General features: G+C 37.7%; 2 protein-coding genes across 2 annotated transcripts; both read left to right on the top strand.

Moving 5' to 3' along the window:
* Positions 1 to 6,269: 6,269 nt before the first annotated feature.
* On the top strand, positions 6,270 to 7,350 carry LOC125239533. Its single transcript, XM_048147148.1, has 3 exons — positions 6,270 to 6,936; positions 7,058 to 7,208; positions 7,334 to 7,350. The coding sequence occupies exons 1-3, from the start codon at positions 6,352 to 6,354 to the stop codon at positions 7,348 to 7,350; spliced, it is 753 nt and encodes a 250-aa protein (XP_048003105.1). The 5' UTR covers positions 6,270 to 6,351.
* Positions 7,351 to 7,390: 40 nt separating this feature from the next.
* Positions 7,391 to 17,521, top strand: LOC125239079 (zinc finger protein 883-like). Its single transcript, XM_048146558.1, has 5 exons — positions 7,391 to 7,553; positions 10,078 to 10,149; positions 11,689 to 11,883; positions 14,960 to 15,076; positions 15,891 to 17,521. The coding sequence occupies exons 1-5, from the start codon at positions 7,397 to 7,399 to the stop codon at positions 17,435 to 17,437; spliced, it is 2,088 nt and encodes a 695-aa protein (XP_048002515.1). The 5' UTR covers positions 7,391 to 7,396; the 3' UTR covers positions 17,438 to 17,521.
* The last annotated feature ends 3,338 nt before the right edge of the window (positions 17,522 to 20,859 follow it).

Below are 20,859 nucleotides of genomic sequence, written 5' to 3'. Positions count from 1 at the left end.
TTCTTGGACATAATAAGTTTTTGCCGTTTCCTGAATAAACCATGATAATGTATTATTAATTGGAAGCTGCAGGTATATTTAAATTGAAGAAGAAGATTTACTCCGGATATGTTTCGTCGTCATATGCGAATTAACCAATGATGCACAAAATGACAAAAATAAAAATAAAAAGAATGTTATTACCTACTACTTAGGTATTTCGTGAATATTGGTCATGTCATGTGAGACTGTAGAAGCTTTACTATCACAATATTAGTTTATGGCCGATGGCTAGCAAATAAACTTGAATTGAGTCACGAAGACGAATTTTCCCCGTATATATGGTATAATATAGCACTGGCATAGTATGCTTGAGCGCATAATGCTTAAAATTAAGAATTATATTCAAGACAGCAATCAGGAGAAAGTGGGGTATGATGTTGAGCTCTTTTAATACAGTAATTAAGGTTATTTTTGTAAAATAATAATCCCAGTGAATGTTTATAGCATAATGAAGAATACTAACTGATCATCGTGGCATACATTTGGTGATTATGATATCCTAGTCATGCTAAAAGTTAAAAAAAATATAAAAAAAATGTGTGGATGAATAGCACTTGAACAGCAGTATGAAGGCTATTTAAATAGCAGTGTAAAAAAAAAAAATGAAGAAGCGTAGATAGTTATTTGTGAGTATAACAATAATTGTTATTGTGAGGTACACATTTATTGTGAGGAAATCTACGCTGTGAATTGATATTGAATGCATTTACGAAATCACAAAGGAAATCAACTTAAGTCTATTTGAAGTTTTAAAGTCCATTTAAGATACCTTATTAATTTCCTTCGATACAAATTGATACTTCTTGTTGATTTCTTCGATTCTTCGATACAAATTGATTTTGTGCATTGATAACAACAAAATATGCACTAATAGGTGCGTGCGATGTGGCGCTACGATGTCAGATTGTTACGTTCTCATGAAATATGGTTAATGATCATCTGTTGATGAAATTAGTGAACAGTCAGGATCAGCCCGTGTCGGCGAGGTGTGACGATACACATGGATGCCGAGTTTCTGAGTTTTGATGTCACATGGTTGGCATTGTATTTTGCAACGTTATCTACTGCCTTGGTTGCTGGCCGTAGCCGTAGGTCATATTCCTAACCCAGTGTAGCTGGTACGGAGACTGCGCGGTGGTAGTGACAAGCAGGAGGAATACGGTTGCTTTGTGAATTTTGTGATCTGTTTTGGCGTGTGGCCTGAATTGATGTTGAGACAATTGATTTGTGTCGAATTTGTGAAATTCGATTTTGGGCTGTTTCTGATCTGTGTTTTATGTGAATATTGGTTTTGATACTATTGGCAACTTGATTATAAGTTGTGGCATGGATTTTGGGAACTTAACTTTCTGTCATAGTTGTGACTTGATGGCAGGATAGCCGAGCAGATTGAGTGATTAAAATTGTACTTCTTTTGAAAGCCTGCGATTTTATTGGGCACACTGGGACGTGTGACAGTCAGGATCGCCGTGTCGGCGCAAGGCACCTGTAACCCTATAGTGGCTGAGGCCCGTGAAGGTGGGCCACATTCCTGGTCCAATGTTTACATTAACAGCATTAGCGGAATTGTCACAGTGATATCTTTGTTCTTTGAGACGGGGCGGATATTATAAACACCGCCGAACGTAGCCGTGGGTCCGATGTGGTACGTAATGAAATTAGTTGTTTATTATAAGCATTCCTTGAGGTGCCAAGAGGGCATTAAGATTTGGGACATGGTTGAATATAGACGCGCGACTGCGCCCTATCCCATAACCGTGCCGTGAGATTACGTGTGCGCTTTAAGTACCGACTTGTACCACTTGACCCACGGATTCGTTTCCGTTTCTGATAACTTAGTGATGTTAAAGCTTTGATTGACTTGGTGTGATTTCTTTGTGATTTGGAACTTAATTAACTGTCGTTGTGATTTAGTAATATTCGTTACTAGTTACATAATTTATTGCATAAACATTTACTGGACTTGTGTGTGTGTGATATGCTCACCGTTTCCGCCCACCATGGAGCTGGTGCCAGGCCCCTGATGCTTTCGTAGAGCTACCGGTTCAATTTAGTATGCCAAAAAATGTGATTCCTCTGTCCCCTGTCTTTGGAACTCACTGACAATGACATTTGGGCCGCTAAACATGGTACAATAGGGACTGAGCTCACACTTTTTTGCCATACTAAATTGAACTTTATCACCGGTGCAGAAAGGCGTTCTTGTCAGACTAGTAAAAGTTTTTGGCTTAACAACTCAATCTAGCTTAATATATATAAATCTATGGCATAGAACAACATGTCGGGTCCCTATATATAGGTCTAAGGTTTTATTTGAAAATTGAAATGGTCATACAATGCCAAAAATTGTAAGTATTTGCAATATTACTTTCTATTATAGTAAAACATATATTTTTTAAGGATTATAATATATATACGTATGTTTTTTCATAGCCAAATCTGGTCTGTTTTGGCAAACATTGCCATCATTGCGGTAAATGGATGGAGCGAAGAGCTTTGAGGAAAGATTGTAAGTATTCACTTCTGATAATTGTGTTAAAGGTTTTATATCTATCTACTCACACCAGTATTCCCAAAAGTTATTGGCAAATCACTAGAAAGAGTGCAGAGGAAGTTCTGTAGGCACATTTACAAACGACTGTACGGATATTACCCATATATGTATCCATCTCTATTCGTAACAGGAATGGTTGGTCTTCAAACTCTAGAAACCAGACGGAAACTGCTGCATATTATGCATTACCGCCAACTGTTTCACCATAGAGTAGATGACGCATCCGTGCTTGAGAGAATGGGGCTGCAAGTGCCAAGAGCGAATGTGGTGGTTGGCATGCCGGGCGCGGTGCCGGCGCGGCGGCCGGCGCACCGCTCGAGCCCGAGCTGCTCTTAACCGCATCATGTTGGAGACAGACGATATTGACATATTTGCTGATAGTGTTGGTGTGTTTTACAGAAAACTCTTAAGGTTCATAGACTCTACACTCCTTAGGTGATTAATGTAATAACCATAATTTAACTTTTAAGTGTGTTTGCTTTTATTTATGTCAATTTAACATGTACATAATTATATTACCACATAAGTGCTTTGGTGAAATACTGTTAACTTTTGTGTATTTTTAATAAATAAATAAATAAAAAAACGTGAAAAAAGTCCCAGAATCGGGCCCCTTTTGCTATACTCTGACCGTCTATACTACTGTAATGTTTGACGTTATCACGTTAAACTACCGTCCGTAAACCGACTTTACAGACAACCAATTTTTTTTTTTTAAAAGCACAACTTCCATTTATCAGGTATGTTTTCATTTGCAATAATAAGTAACTTTTAATAAATAATTTAATATTTAGGCTCATAATTTAAATCAAGATGAAAAAGTAAATTGAAATGCGTTTTACATATTACATATTGTAAAACAAAGGTAAAAATCATAAGTTTATCAAATAATTTTACATTCGACATTTAAATATTCTTGAACGCAACCACATTTTTCGTAATTAAAAACAGGCTTATTTTCTATTTCTCTTGTCTATGGCATGTTTGACATTTGTAAACTTTAGACGAAAGTATTTGAATTATTTAAAGTGTCTTGTAGTTTATTTTAATTCGACGTTATTGTGCAAAAACTTAAGTAATTATGAGTGATTCTGGTGAACAATGGACTTCCAAAGAAATCAAGGCTATGACGCTCAAAGTGACTGACAATTTGTTACCTGAAAAGTCGGATAAAGCGTACCAAAAATGTTATGATTGTTTTGACATGGAAATTGCAAAAAAATGTTTAAACAATCTCTGAAACCGCGTTGTTGGCATATTTTGAAGATTTGTGCAACAAGTTCTCGCCATCAACATTGTGGACTGAATACTCAATGCTGAGATCCACACAAATATTCCCATTCATTATATAAGATAGGTTAGTAACCCATTTTATTATTCTCGAATAGGTATTTATTTGGCTGTCGTAGAAAAAGTATAGTATACAATCGTAACATTATGAAGGCTATAAAAGTCTCGTACCTTACTTAGGCCACTCGGCAAAGCCTCGTGACCTAACCGCGGTACTCAACTTTTATAGCCTTCATATCGTTACCGTTATATAATATACTATTGACAGTTTTATGCTTTAATTTTTGCATACGATGTCCTCAAATATGAAGAATCACAAAATTTTTGTAAAAAACGCCACATTATTGAATTTTTCCAGCTGGTCATAAATAATTGTCCTAAAATCTACGCTATCAGGCTATGTTTGTATTAGACCGCAGAAGGTTTAGGCAGTGTAAAAACACGTAAATATTGTGATGATAATTAGAAAACAGTGATTCTTTTTTCCCATACAAATTGTTCCTACCTGACAACTTGACAATGACGTGACGTTAATGACAGGTGCGTTCCAAACTTACATTAATGACGGATGCGTTCCAAACGCATTGTGATTTTATTAATTTATCTTGGCAAAATAATGTGAAAATTAGTAATTATTCCGTTAAAGAAATAAGAAATAATCATAGATTTAGAATTATTAAACTAGATTGTTTAGTAAGGTCAAAAAGTGTGTCCACATGAGAGGTAATTGTTTGGGCTGGTGTCCCTCTCGCACTTACTGACAATGTCAACATTATTCAGTGACGTCCAAAGACCTTTACAGGGGACAGCTCAATCACATTTTTTGCCATACGAAATTAAACCTTATTACTGAAACAGAAAGTCGATCGTATCAGACTAGCGAAAACGGTCCACATGAGAGGGCATTGTTTGGGCTGGTGTCCCTCTCGCACGTGTTGCCAGTGTTAATGAGGTTCCCATATTAGTAGTAGAGTCTGGCTAATGAAAGTTGAGCCCGAAAAAACGTGGCAATTTCAAAAAAATTTAAGCTGGCAACACATTGATAACATGGTTTCTTTTTTATTAATTCTAATTAATTTACAGCACTTACTTTACTAATTTTTATGGTGTTATTCATTATTATTTATAGATTTCGCTGTTAACTTTTACCGAAATTCGTTAAAGTGACAGTCACACTGACAGATGACAATCGATGATATGACATCCAGAGTTGCTGTTTTAAAAAAATACTGGGTTCAACTTTCATTAGCCAGACTCTATTTTTATCTGTATATTACCTGACTTTATAACTTCTTATTTTATTTTAATGTTATATTCAAACTAGGGTTTCGATGTATTTCAAAAAATTTGAAAATAATTATAATGTGATTATTTTGATGCCTGTAAATCAAAGATTTGTATAATTAAAAAATACTTTCAATTGGGTGTTAGTAGATTTAGTAGTAACTTTGAAAATTGACTGGTATCCCCAATTTATGACAGTGATGACGTCACTGAATAATGTTGACATTGCCAGCAAGTGCGAGAGGGACACCAGCCCAAACAATTACCTCTCATGTGGACACACTTTTTGACCTAATTAAACAATCTAGTTTAATAATTCTAAATCTATGGTGACGTCATCACTGTCATAAATTGGGGATACCAGTCAATTTTCAAAGTTACTACTAAATCTACTAACACCCAATTGAAAGTATTTTTTAATTATACAAATCTTTGATTTACTGGCATCAAAATAATCACATTATAATTATTTTCAAATTTTTTTAAATATATCGAAACCCTAGTTTGAATATAACATTAAAATAAAATAAGAAGTTATAAAGTCAGGTAATATACAGATAAAAATACTACTAATATGGGAACCTCATTACCACTGGCAACACGTGCGAGAGGGACACCAGCCCAAACAATGCCCTCTCATGTGGACCGTTTTCGCTAGTCTGATACGATCGACTTTCTGTTTCAGTAATAAGGTTTAATTTCGTATGGCAAAAAATGTGATTGAGCTGTCCCCTGTAAAGGTCTTTGGAAATAATACTAAATCGGAACGTCTGTTAAGCTAGGAACATACTACGCGGACGTCCGTCGTAAATCGACCGCGACCGCGACCGATCAGTGTGCACGGAACAAAACATCCAGCGAGCCAGATTTCGATCGGACGTCCATGCGCTCAAGGCCACGTCCACGTCCGTCGACCGATAGTTTGCACGGTTATGTGTATTTCCATTGTCCAGATTCCCGTCCGCGGTCGATTTACGACGGACGTCCGCGTAGTGTGTTCCTAGCTTTACAGCTATTTTAAGTAGTCTATGCTTTATTGGTCTATAGTCTATGCTTGATTGGTCTATAGTCTGTGCTGTTTAGTATTTTAATTGTAAACTGTAAGAAATAATACTAAATCGGAAGGAACGCAAACGTCTGGCAAATTTCAATTGATTTTGTGTGAAAATTGTTTTGTGGCTATGCCAAAGAAAAAACCAGATTTAGGTCGTCGAAGTAACACAAATGTTCAAAGAGCAAGCCAGCGTGCTAATCGCAGCGATGACCAACGAGAGGCAGCTAATGAAAACAGCCGCATTAGTATGTCACAATTGCGTTCGCGACGTACTAATAATGAAGCGGATAGACGAAGAATGCAACAACACGATGCTCATCAATTACAACGACAGCGAGAACGACGCAATGCAATGGACCGATCACGTAGACTCGATGCTCCTGTGGTCCTGGAACGCGCAGCATTCCACTACCAACCGGAAATAGATTACGGTGCCGACAAATCGGTAACAATTGGAGAAATGACAAGCATCTGTCGTTATTGTAAGGCTATAAAATACATTGGTGAACCTGATGGACTATGTTGTGCCAATGGAAAAGTAAAGCTGCCCCAATTACTCCCGCCTCCAGAGCCATTGAATTCATTAGTTTTGGGGACCAATAATGACTCAAGCCACTTCTTAGCCAACATCCAAAAATTCAACAACTCTTTTCAAATGACATCATTTGGTGCAACACACATTGTACGGGAGAATTTTATGCCCACTTTTAAGGTAATTATTATACCACCTAGGTATCAATTTGAATTGTATAAAAGTTACTATATTTTTTGTACCAATGAAATAAATATATGTAAAGATAAAGAAGCTAATGATGTTATTTTGTGTTCCGCAGATACAAGGCCAAATTTATCACTTGGTAGGAGCGCTACTACCACCACCAGATGCAAACCATCAATTTTTACAAGTGTATTTTATGGGGAATACAGATGCAGAAGCTAATATGCGTTGTTCTCAAGACCCAACACTGAAGCAAACTATTATTCGTGATTTACAAAAACTGCTTCATGAGAACAATAATTTAGTGAAAATGTTTAAAACAGCATTGGAACGAATGCCGTCTGACAGCCATAAAATTGTTATCAAAGCTGATAAAACACCTGCTGGTGAGCATGCAAGAAGATTTAATGCACCGACAATTGATGAGATTGCTGTTGTCATTGTTGGAGAAAATATGCCAGCGAGAGATATTGTGCTTCATCGTCGAAACAATGAATTAAAACGTGTGTCGGAAACACACAGGTCTTATGATGCGCTACAATATCCATTGCTGTTTTGGCAGGGGGAAGATGGATATCATTTCAATATTAAAATGATTAATCCAGTAACAGGTATTTGCACATTTTTTTTAAAGTATTCATTTTACAATGTTTTTCTTTACCAAATAGCTACTGGTCAATAATGTGAATACTAGGGATGTACCGAATAGTCGGGAAAGCCGACTATCCGGCCACATTTGTAGTCGGCGATTAGTCGGCGACTAGTCGGCAAAAAGGGCCGATTAGTTGGCACTTCATTAGTGATAGAAAAACAGTACAAAATTAAATTAGCTGCTGAAAATTATGGTTCTATTATGTAGCTATTAGTAATTCCATTTTTTTCTCAAAACAACAAATATCTGTTGTCACCACAGAAATAAATTTCCTACCTAGAATTATCGACTTCATAGGCAGGATCACTACCCACTAAGCCAAGCCGGTTGTTAAAAATGGAAAATTTATATAAATATTGTCATGAACCTTTGCACATCTGTAAAAAAATCATGAAAAGCGCGAACGAAGGACCAAAAATTACATTCAAAATGTGAATTTATCGAAAATTATGTTCTGGCCGACTAGCCGACTAGTCGGCCGACTAATCGGCCACCCAAGCGCCGACTAGTCGGTAGTCGGCCTAGTCGGCCAAATCAATAGTCGGTACATCCCTAGTGAATACCCCAATCCACTTGGCAAATGTGGAGGGGGAAGGGGGGGGGGGGCTATTTCTTGAACCTTCACATGCTTAGCATTGGGACATTTCTACATTTCCTAAAATCTACGCTATTATTGGCATAGATAAACTTATTATTTTCGTAAATATATCACTACTGTCCTCTCTGACGGCTGACGACCAACTGAATGAAGCGCCAACGTGTAAACGCAGTTGGCCATTGGCGCCAAGATCCTTTGATGTGTGGACAAAAAACCGACACGAATCGGTTGGCCGGCAAGCGCAAGCGCCAACTGCCAACTTACGGCCAAGTAGCCCTCTACACACATGGCCAAGGGGGTTGGTGGAACTGTTGGCCATGTGTGTACAGCGGCCAATAGACCAATAAAGCATAGACTACTTAAAATAGCTGTAACAGACGTGTGCGTTCCGATTTAGTATTATTTCTTATTTCTAACGCATTGTCGTTATCAGCGTGCTGTATCGGTGGCAGCGTATGGTTGACAAAAAAACAAATACACAAGTATTTAAAACATTATATGAGCCATTTTTTTTCAAAGTTGTCCACCCCACTTATTTTGTAACATGGGTATTTTTTACGCGATTAATACTCAGAATCGCAAGCTCTTTCGATCCTGATAGGAGAAAAAAAAATGTCCCAAGATTTCCATACATTTTTTCGAACCTTCCTTTCCGTTACCGGCCCCATATACTTAACAAATTATGAAATATATACATATTTATAATGACTTATCTAAATTACATTGAATAAATAACTAAAGTTTGTTCAACAGATTTGGCTTCGCGCATTACTTTTGACTTGAACTACTTGAATAACAATTCTAGATAGTCGTATCTAGAGTGCATTTGATTATTTGGATTAAAATAATATTATACACTTCGCGTAATGTATTTTTACGACATAATTTGACGTATTTTGTTTTAAAAATATATAGTTGGTTGGAAAAAGCTTTGTACAGTCAAGTGTAAAAATATGGGTGTACACATCTTACTCAAAAATATGTCCTATAGCATCTTAGTCCGGTGTAATAAGAGCGTAGTACCATATTTATGAGACGATTATTTCGATACGTATTTTTGCACTTGACTGTACCGTAGAGGTGTAATCCTAAAAAGGAAAGCATTTATTTTGTAGTTAAGAACAAAGTGAATATGTATTTAAAGTATAATTATAAGTATTTGTTTTTTTTTGCCAACCGTACCATTTGCCACGAAAAGTGCACCTTGATAACGATCTTTATAAATAAATATGTTAGTCTTTTATAATATTTCGATAATTCAGCACTAGATCTGTCTAATAATACCATTTTATGGTACAGCACAATACAATTTTTGTGAGTAATTGCTAAACAAACACTACAAAAAACGTCATTTTTGGCCCGAATAGAACGCTTTTACCGCAAAAGTGGCGCCATCTGTAGCAGCAAGTTATATATGTTCGAGTAATGGCTACTTTCTTCTATACGGTCATATTAAAATTGTCTATGTAGGTATTATAGTTACAGAGATATAAGCCGCCGCGCCATAACACTTTTCGTTACACCTGGTTTTCGGTCCGGTCACTCTACTACGGGTTTTTAAAGACATTCACCTAACGTTTCACGTCAAAAATATTGGCAAAAAAAAAAGAAATGCTCACGGCCTATAACTGACCTTGGCACGGTCCGATTATGTGTTCAGCATTCACAGTACGAAAAAAAGTAGATATTTGAACGCACGCCGGAACACTTTTCACTCGTGTCAATTTTGATTTTGACACTTGACAGTCTGACACAGCAGTTTGTTGATGATTTTGAATTGGACAACGTAGTTGTTTTATTGTGCTATTAAATTTATAGCCATTTATAGTGTATTGTTTTGTCAAGTTACCGAATCAGTCATTATTAGACCACGGAAGCTTTCTAGGACTGACAGCGTGCGCAGGCGGCGATATGGAGCAAGTGAAACTAGAACCCGCGTGGATTGATGATGACCAAGGTGAGGTTATAAATCTCTAATATTATAAATGGGAAAGTGTGTGTCTGTTTGTTTGTCCGTCTTTCACGGCAAAACGGAGCGACGAATTGTCGTTATTTTTTAAGTGGAGATAGTTGAAGGGATGGAGAGTGACATAGGCTACTTTTTTTCTCTTTCTAACGCGAGCGAAGCCGCGGAAAAAAGCTAGTAATTAATAAATAAATAAAATAAATTAATATTGGGGACACCTTACACAGATCAACTTAGCCCCAAACTAAGCATAGCTTGTACTATGGGTGCTAAGCGACGATATACATACTTAAATAGACAAATACATAGAAAACATCCATGACTCAGGAACAAATATTTGCGCTCATCACACAAATAAATGCGCTTACCGGGATTCGAACCCAGGACCGCGGCTCAGCAAGCAGGGTCACTGCCGACTGAGCCAGACCGGTCGTCATAGATTGAGTGAGCGTTCAGACAACGATATATATGGTACTAGCTTCTGCCCGCGGCTTCGCTCGCGTTGAATTCAAAAATTGCGGAATGCTCCATACAGACTCAACACCCCCCCCCCCCCCATTTTAGGGAAGTAGGGGGGTTAAAAAGATATAAAGCCTATGTCACTCTCGATCCTTTCAACTATATCCACTCAAAAAACTTACTACATCAAAGGTAGCTCTGGCAGCCTTACTGGCCGGCAGGAACACAACACTATGAGTCATCAACCTCCTTGCGTTATCCTGGCATTTTGCCACGGCTCATGGGAGCCTGGGGTCCGCTTTGACAACCAATCCCAAGATTTTAGGCGTAGGCTAGTTTTTACGAAAGCGACTGCCATCTGACCTTCCAACCCGTAGGGTAAACTAGACCTTATTGGGATTAGTACGGTTTTTTCACGATGTTTTCCTTCACCTAAAAGCGACTGGCAAATATCAAATGACATTTCGCACATAAATTCTGAAAAACTCATTGGTGCGAGCCGGGGTTCGAATCAGCGACCTCCGGAACGAAAGTCGCACGTACTTACCGCTAGGCTATCAGCGCTTCAACACAACACTATAGGGGGTACCTAGGGCATAGCGAATGATATTCCGCTTTGTGTGGTAGGGCACAGCACAGCAGATATCATCTCGCTCGAATCTAGAGCAGAACCCAACGGGGGTAGTACCTCCGCCTTATAGAAGACCGCAGCCAAATAGCACTAGACCCTACTCATAGTGTTGTGTTCCTGTCGGTGAGTAAGGCTGCCAGAGCTCAACGAGGGTGCAGTGTGCTGATGACGGGAGGACTTACGGAACTGACTTATTCCGTTTATTGTCCTTTGAGTTGTCGGCAACCCGAACCCTCCTTGGAACTTGTGCACTCCTTTTTACTGTGTATTTAACACAGCAAAAGGGAATGTACAAGTTTCTAATGGGGTGTCAACGCGTGACACTCTTTGAGTTGCAGGCGTCCATAGGTTACGGTGACCGCTTTCCATCAGGCGGGACGTACGCTTGTTTGCCACCGACGTAGTATAAAAAAAGGGTTATTAAATGCATCATGTTTTAGTCACTGTTAAGGAGGAAGCAGACATCATGGATGGAGTTGGGTGTGTGAAGGAAGAGTGTGAAAGCAGTGCAGACGCGTGCGGCGTGAGCGAGGCAGCCATGATGGCTGGCCTTTATGCCGAGCACGAGGTGAAGGACGAGCTCGTGCTGGGGCCGGAGCGCCTTTACCGTCCTACAGTCACCCCAATGGCGACAGGTAAGTCAATGTTTTCCCAACACATATATGGAATTCACTATGTTGGTCTTTATCCCTTCGAGTCTCAGCGACATCATATGATGTCAGTAAAATATAAGTAAATGCATATAGATGTATTTAAAAATTTAAAAGGTGGGGTGGGGGTGGGGTGGGGTGGGGTGGGGTACTCTTGAGAAAGATCCTCGAAAATGGATCGAAACATGTCGAACGCTATATCGACTTAACATGTGAGTAACCCGCTTAAAATATTTTTAAATATGTTTGAGTCTCACGGTAGTTTTATAGTTAAAAATGCATATATTATAGATGCTTGGGACTCGAATGGTTATTCCTACATTTTATACACCCTGTATTTATGGAATTCCGAACTTTAAGGAAAGGTTAATTCTTTATATCAAATACAATAAATTTCTCTAAGAAATTAGCGTCTTAACTCTTACGGTTATTGAGTTATTAAAAAAATTAATATAATTACTGAACACGTGTGTGACAACCTTTACCAATTCCTAGTGTTATTTGTTTTGACATGTGCCGTCAATCACTTGACACTAACTTGGAATAATATTCTTAAGGGTCTCTCACACTAATTAATTCATTTATTATCTGTGAAAACGATTTTAATTTTTTTTGGCGAATTTAACTAATAAATGCTATACAGGGTGGTTCCTGATAATGAACCTAACGACGTGTCGAATTTAACGGAAAACAATAAAAACACGGTGTATATTTACGATTATTAATATTATTATTAAATCATTATTTTCTAGACACTAAATTGATACATTTTGTATGGTTTCTTATCCGGAGTTAGCATAAGGAAAACTAAAATTATTCCATAACCTAACCACAAAATTAAAATATTGAAAAAAACCCCGACCATAGTGGACCGATTTTCATAAAACATGGCTAAGAACACTCCCGACTAACTCAGCTTTCAACAAAAAAAACTAAATCGAAATCGGTTCATCCGTTCGGGAGCTACGATGCCACAGACAGACACACACACAGACAGACAGACACGTGGAACTTATAACACCGTCGTTGTTTTTGCGTCGGGGGTTAAAAAATAAAAACGTGGGAAAAGAACGTTTTTCTTTGTTCTTTCGAACTTTCTAAAGACTTGGGAAAAGAACGTTTCGATTTTCCTTTTGTGATCAAATAATTGCAAAAACATAATTACATTAAAATTTTGAAAAAACCCCCGACCGCGACATAGTAGACCGATTTTCATGTAACATGTCTAAGAACACTTCCGACTAACTCAGCTTTCAGACAAAAAAAACTAAATCTAAATCGGTTTATCCGTTCGGGAGCTACGATGCAACAGACAGACACACATACAGACAGACAAACATACAGACAGACAGACAGACAGACAGACGGACAGACAGACAGACACGTCAAACTTATAACACCCCTTCGTTTTTGCGTCGGAGGTTAAAAAATACAAAAACATGATAAATGTCACCGAGAAAAGTTTTGCACCTAACTGTAAATTACCATATTACCTTTATAAACTTTTTTTATATGTTCATTTTCAATTACAACATTAAATAATTTATTTGTCAGTAACATATTTACACAATTTTAAAATAATATTATAGGTAAATTAAACTAAATAAATCTAAAATTAAACTTAAAATAAAAATTAAACTAAATAAATCTAAAATTAAACTTAAAATAAAAATTAAACTAAATAAATCTAAAATTAAACTTAAAATAAAAATTAAACTAAATAAATCTAAAATTTAACTAAAATAAAGAGTTACTGTTCCTTTAAAAACTGAAAATAAATGTCATACAAATAAAAAATGACCAAGGTCTCCGTGTCCAAAGCTGGATCCAAACCGTCTTCTCCAGTTATAGCCACTGATGCCTGAATCATTAGGCCATTCGGTCACGGTGGCTAGGGTCGAAAGGAGAATGGGCACTTTTGTATGGGCGTCGTCCCATGAGTGTATACGGATTACACATGTCTTGTTTGAAAGGTCTTAACTGTAGCAGGGGCGGCTCACTCCGCGATTCTATCGCCGCGCTACAAGTACATCCTGGCGGCCGCGAGTTCGCGGCCTACTCAGGGGTGGCGCGCGTTCTCACGGAATGTACGTTCGCACTTTCTATTGTTACTTTACGTCGCGAATTTTTTAAAGGTTCATACGCAATGTCCGCGTGTAGAATAGTTAATAATACTTAGTTAAATAGACATCATGAATAAAATAAATACCATAGGACATTCTTACACGTATCTACTACTGATTAAGGCACTGGTCCCACCGCGAGCTAGTAAACTATGAGCTACCGGCTATAAACACGAACAAAAGATAATCACTCCCTTGTAAATAAAAGAGACACGGCGATGTTTATAGTTACTCGCCCAGCGGTGAGCTATCAAAATCGCCGTGTCTCTTTTATTTGCACGGGGGTGATTATCTTTTGCTCGTTTTTATAGCCGATAGCTCATAGCTTACTAGCTCGCGGTGGGACCAGTGCCTTAGTCCCACGGAAAAGTTCAATAAGGCTTGTAATGTTGGAACTTGAACAAAAATATATAAATTCAGTAAATAGAAAGTACCCAAGACTTAAATATAATAGTATAACATTTTATGTGAGTATTTATTCGTTTTAATCCATAGGTAACCCTATCGCCGGACGCCGCGCACGTGGTGCGGCTCGTTTCTTTGAAATAATTTTGTAGGTATTTAAAAAGGCGGCATTTCGTGAACATCAAAGCAGTGGGCCTTCTGTACTTGTACTATTATATATTCTGTGACTGTAGTAAATTCGTTGTATGGGATCAACCTCAGATAACTTGCAGGGACCGAGATATAAAAAAGATAAAGTAGATCACTTAAGTAGTTAATTTTCCTAATACATGCGATATGACGAAGAGCATCATATTTTGTTTAAAACATTAAGTAAAATGCTCTTTATTTTTGATATTAACACTAAGAATAAATTAATTTAAAGAGTATAATTTAAAGTTTGAAAAAAATCACCGAAGGCTTGTGGCGCGATGTTTTCTCTGAGTTCAATTAGCATATTACCATTAACAGGAGATTTAATTGTTTACACATAGGAGGTGTAGATGGCGCTCACCTCACTCGGGACTGCTACGTGCGACTCGAACGCCTCTCTACACACTGTCTCTTCGAACACAACTCTACCACTGCACTTACCATGGAGCCCGAACACAGTAAATATTTAACATTTTATATCTTTGTGTAGAGTAAATGTGTGTGAATGTTTCAAGGAGAGTTAGTGAACTATTATGGCTGATAATAAATATGCTAGAAGTCGTTATGCATAAAATAATTATCATACCTAATAAGTGTGCTGTTAGCTGGTGTGACATTTGGTTCATTATAATTTAAATCGACCCGATATGAACCCCGCGGGACGCGATGTCTCACGAAATTCTCCGAAAGCCACAACACAATTGAACTCAAATCCCCGAGTTGACTTCTACAATACCCACGGGAGGAAAGGGGTGGTGGAATTCTTAGCTCATTATCACAGAGACAGGTCCTGTCCACCTACAATCGACGATAGTTATTTGTTTTACAAGGGGGCAAAGTTATTGTTTAATCGCACGTGCCAATATTGATACCCGAGCAAGCGAAAGATTCCAATATTGAACCGCGAGCGTAGCGAGTGGTTCAAAAAGTGGAATCTTGAGCATTGCGAGGGTTTCAAGGCACGTAAGTTAAACAAACTTTGCCACCGAGTGAAACACAAATATTTTCACCATACTAACACGAACAAAATACTGACTATAAAACATCAAACTAAATCAAATCCAACAGTTTATTCAATATTTATGATTTAAAATAATTATTTATAGGTAAATTCTACCAGCCAGCTCAAGGCATCAAGTTAAAATTTGTATGAAATTTCTTTGCACTCTTGTGGATAAAATGCAATCTTGCTATCTGTTTTCGAATAGCAAAGAAAGCCTTTACCAGTTGGTGTGGTGAAAATTATATTAATGTTATTATGTCCTCTTGCAGCGTCCGCTGTCCTCTACTTAACCGGTCAGGACCGCTCGTGCTCGGTCAGGCTGGAGCGCCTGCTGGTGGACGCGGCGCGGCGCACCTGCCGGGTCGCGCGCCGCACGTACAAGCTGCGCGCCGCCGAGCCCGCACACACACCCAGCGCCATCGCCACCGGCTATCAGTGTCACCATTGCGGCAAGCGGTTCAGGAACAAGTCGGTTCTGAAGAAACACATAAGCATTCATATGTTGAGATGCAAGAATGAAGGCTTACAGATTCATCAGTATATACACTACGGTGGCAAACTGTATCAATGTAGTTTCTGTGATTACAAAACCAATCAAAGAACAAACATTAAAAAACACGAGATGACTCATACTGGTGAAAAACCATTCAACTGCAACCAATGTGACTACAAGTGCAATGACAAATGGAGGTTACAGACACATCTCATGATTCACGGCGATAAGCTATTCAAATGTAACTACTGCGATTACACGTCCGTTTTAAAATCTTATTTAAAGAGCCACCTGAAGATTCACAATGATGAAAAACCATTCAAATGTAATGACTGTGATTACAGCGCCCGACATATAGGAACCTTGCGAATGCACGAACTGACACACACTGGTCACAAACCTTTTAAATGTAACTACTGTGAGTACAAGTGCAATCGAAAAACACTGTTGCAAACACACGAAATGACGCATACTGGTGATTCTCGTTATAAATGCAAGGCCTGTGATTTCCAGTGTACACAAAACAGGCACTTTAAGACTCACCTGATGAAGCACACAGGGGAAAAACCTTACGAGTGTAAGCAATGTGACTTCAGAAGCCGTCATAAAGGATCCTTACAAAATCACGAGCTAACACACTCGGATGAATATCCATTTAATTGTGACTACTGTGATTACAAGGCCAACCAGAAATCTCATTTCGATATCCACCTGATGAGACACACCGATAAGAATCCATTTAAATGTACCCTCTGTGACTACACCTGCTATAACAAATCATACTTACGCTATCACCTGGTGATTCATAGCGACAACAAGCCTTTCAAATGTGGGCACTGTGACTACAGCACCCGCCATATAGGGGGTTTACGTAGACACGAACTAACACACACTAGTGACAAACCCTACAAGTGCGACCAATGTGATTACAAGTGCAAGTTAAAATCCGACTTACAAAAACACTCGATAAAACACAGCGAGAAGAAACCTTTCGGTTGCAACAACTGTAAGAACAAGTTCAAAAGCAAAGCAGCACTACAACGTCATCAAGTGTTACACAGAGATGAATATCCTTTCCAATGTAATGATTGCGAATACAAATGCTATCGCAGAGAATCCATAGTGCATCACATACGAATTACTCACTCTGGCAACGAGAGGCCTTTCAAGTGTAGGTTCTGTGAGCACAGGAGCCGCTACATAGCAGGCCTGAGGTATCATGAGAAGACACACTCGAACAATAAGCCTTATAAATGTAGTCACTGCGGATATAAATTCAAACATAAGGAAATACTAAAAAGACATGAAAAAAAACACACTTAATAAAATATTAAATATGTAAAATCGGGTAACTCTCGTAAAATTGTCGAAGGTCGCTCGACATGTTACGCTCCGTAACGAGGAGCATTTTCATTGAGAACGCGTGCAAAATGAAAATGCTCCTCGTTACGGAGCGTAACATGTCGAGCGACCTTCGACAAATTTTACGTGAGTTACCCGATTTTACATGTTTAATTCGTCAGTGTCTCACGGTAGTTTTATTACACTTAATAAAAAAACCCCAATGAAAACGACAAGATTTTCTTGTATTTTTGTACAACCTATTTGACTATATGGCAAGTGACAAAGTGGAATATTTACCACTGCGATATTATGAGTAAAAGGCTCCTGACTGGATCCCTAAATTAAGTTCTTATCAATTTATACGCTTTGTTTAAATAACATGACTGTAATGAAAGTTACTAAATAAACACCATATTATGAATATATATTACGCATTTTATTAAAGAAGATTGTTTATTTATTAAAAACATGTTTACATGACCTTACAGTATAACCAATGCGTCACGAAACTTAGATAACAAAAACAAAGAGAGAAAAAGACAAGAGAACAAGAAAAAGAAAACTAATCAATTAATTTGGACGACGACGTCACAGCGTCTGAACGTGCAATACAAGACATATTCATGTAACCATTGTATTTTCACATATAACAAACCATACGCTTGTAAGCACTGTATTCACATATAACCAATAGGCTACTTGACCCTTTTTCAAAGTATGTCTTATATTATTAATTACTGTCTAATTAAACGAAAAAAAAGACTTAAAAAGCCGCAAAAAATTATTTAAAGTTTACTTTTACGTGATCAGGAAAAAACAACATCAGCCATATTAATCTATAGAATATCTATGAAATGACGTCAGTATATTTAGAAAAAATATTTCACATTGTCACACCCGTCAACGACTATGAATTTTAATACAATAGAGGTTGCTTCTATGGAGATCAGATTACTACCTATAATTTCCATAGTTGATCTGAATTATGTGACGTCACTCAATTGGCCAACACCGTTTTCGGAGTCCATAATTTAAAAAAAACATACACACATCTTTAATTAAAAATACGCAGTCATCACGCACTTTTAATCCCCGCAAGCTATAAATATTGATTTCTTCAGTCAAATACTACAGAAAACAATAACTTGATGTGCTAAATTTGATACGAGTCTAGTAGCCTATACAATTGTTTAATTTTATTTTTATTGTTCTCTTTATTTTCTCTCTTTTTTAGGGTTCCGTACCTCAAAGAGGAAAAACGGAACCCTTATAGGATCACTCGCGTGTCTGTCTGTCCCTCTGTCACAGCCGATTTCTCCGAAACTACTAGACCGATTTACTTGAAATTTGGCACACGTATGTAAACAAGTGGCCCAAAGACGGACATGTAATATAATTAAATGAAATTAAACGAAATTTAATCATAGGGGCCACTTTTGGGGGGTAAAATTGAAAATTAAAAATCAAAGTTATTAGAACTATATTGTGCTACATATCAAATGAAAGAGCATTTTATAAGCATCTCAAATATATTTTTTTTATAGTTTTTATTTTGGTAATTTAGAAGTAATTTAAGAAAATAAGCAAAAAATGACCATTCCCCCCCCTTATCTCCGAAACTACTCAGCGTAAAATTTTCAAAAAAATACACGAGATAGCCCTCTACCTGTAGATTACAGGAAAACCTATTAGAAATCTACAGTCAAGCGTAAGTCGGAGTTAAGAGAAAAAAACTTAAATTGAGATTTTTCACTCACTGCCGCTGCAAGTACTTACTAAATGTTTTGAAATTTTGTGAGCGCCATGGACAGGTAGAAAGAAATCCATTTCTGTTTAGAAATTGTTAAAATTTTTAAGCATTTGCCAAAATGACTTAAGTTCCTACTAAAAAAGAGGCGCTTACGACTGTTTAGAACTGCACTGACCATAATATTGCCCTAATAGGTCCAAAAAATGGTGTATATATACGAAAACAAAAAAATTGTGCCACCGACAACCAAAATCTGAAGTCTATTTGCTCTATCTCTTATAGTTTCCAAAATATACGCAAAATCTTTAAAGTACAAATCTAGTGTACACGTTGCCATCACATGTCGTCAGGCGCTCATGACCTTTTTGTATGGAAATGTCGAAATTCGACTCGCACTTTACCGATTTTCATAGAAAGTTGTTTTATTATAGTTTTGAAGGAGGTTTCTTGTTTTTAACCACCAACGCAAAAATATTATAATAATAATAGGTTTGACGCTTGACATGTCTGTCTGGCATCATAGCTCCTGAACGAATCAATCGATTTTGATTTAGTTTTTAATGTTTAAGGTGAATTCGTCAAGAGTTTTTTTTTGTACCACGTAGGTGGCAAACATGCATACGGTCCGCCTGATGGAAAGCGGTGACTGTTACATATGGACGCCTGCCACTCAAGGAGTGGCACATGTGCGTTGCCGACTCGATTCATTAGAAACTTGTACAAACCTGTACTTAGAAGGGGCATGGGTGCCGACGACTCAAAGGACCGAAGGAAGGAGGGGGAAGGAAGGAAGGAGTACCGCACCCTCGTTGAGCTCTGGCTGCCTTACTCACCGGCAGGAACACAACAATGAGTAAATTCTAGTGCTACTTGATTGCGGTCTTTTGTAAAGCGGAGGTATTAGACTCTGCTCTACCTTAGAGTATATTCAATTTAGTATTAGAGTTATCAGTCAAGAAATTTAAATGCAGCGCCATCTATTATTAGTTTCGACAACTTTTCATGTGACTTTCCATGCCTAAAGGTTCGCACAAGTCTCAAGTCGCGTAAATTACTTAGTAAATTTTGCCGAGAGACGGCGCTAAATACAATAATACTCATTAGAGTACCTATACTTCTAGTCAAAGACATATATAACTCCGTATAGACAGATAAAGTCTAAGAATAAAACGTACTTACCTCAGTACCACACAGAAGAAGGGCTCAGCTAGATGGCGCTAATATTAATATTAACACGCTTTTATTAGGTCGTCGTGTATGTTACTATGTAATGGAATCTACGGAGGCTAATTTAACCATCTTCCAAGGATCGTAGCGTAATGATAATTATAATTATTATAAGTATGTAGTTCTGATGACAGTACAATAATATGGTACTGTTGAACTGATCTGATGATGGAGCCGGAAGATATGAACTGGAACTACATGATGGAACATCGTATCATAGCTGTTTTTGGGTTTCTTAGAAAAGTCTTGTAATGAACTTTGACTACGATTAGGTTTCAAGGTCTGATGATGGAGCCGGAAGATATGAACTGGAACTACATGATGGAACATCGTATCATAGCTGTTTTTGGGTTTCTTAGAAAAGTCTTGTAATGAACTTTGACTACGATTAGGTTTCAAGGTCTGATGATGGAGCCGGAAGATA

The sequence above is a fragment of the Leguminivora glycinivorella genome, chromosome 25 (assembly GCF_023078275.1).
Source record: "Leguminivora glycinivorella isolate SPB_JAAS2020 chromosome 25, LegGlyc_1.1, whole genome shotgun sequence".
In the NCBI taxonomy this organism is placed as follows: domain Eukaryota; kingdom Metazoa; phylum Arthropoda; class Insecta; order Lepidoptera; family Tortricidae; genus Leguminivora; species Leguminivora glycinivorella.
Note: the sequence above shows the minus strand (reverse complement) of the source record. Positions and strands in the feature narration are given on the sequence as shown.

Coding starts and splice junctions, on each gene's coding strand:
- LOC125239079 (XM_048146558.1), top strand. CDS start 7,397: ATGCCAGCGAGAGATATTGTGCTTCATCGTCGAAACAATGAATTAAAA. Junction 10,150..11,688: donor GTGGATTGATGATGACCAAG/GTGAGGTTATAA, acceptor ATCATGTTTTAG/TCACTGTTAAGGAGGAAGCA. Junction 15,077..15,890: donor TACCATGGAGCCCGAACACA/GTAAATATTTAA, acceptor GTCCTCTTGCAG/CGTCCGCTGTCCTCTACTTA.
- LOC125239533 (XM_048147148.1), top strand. CDS start 6,352: ATGCCAAAGAAAAAACCAGATTTAGGTCGTCGAAGTAACACAAATGTT. Junction 6,937..7,057: donor ATTTTATGCCCACTTTTAAG/GTAATTATTATA, acceptor TGTGTTCCGCAG/ATACAAGGCCAAATTTATCA.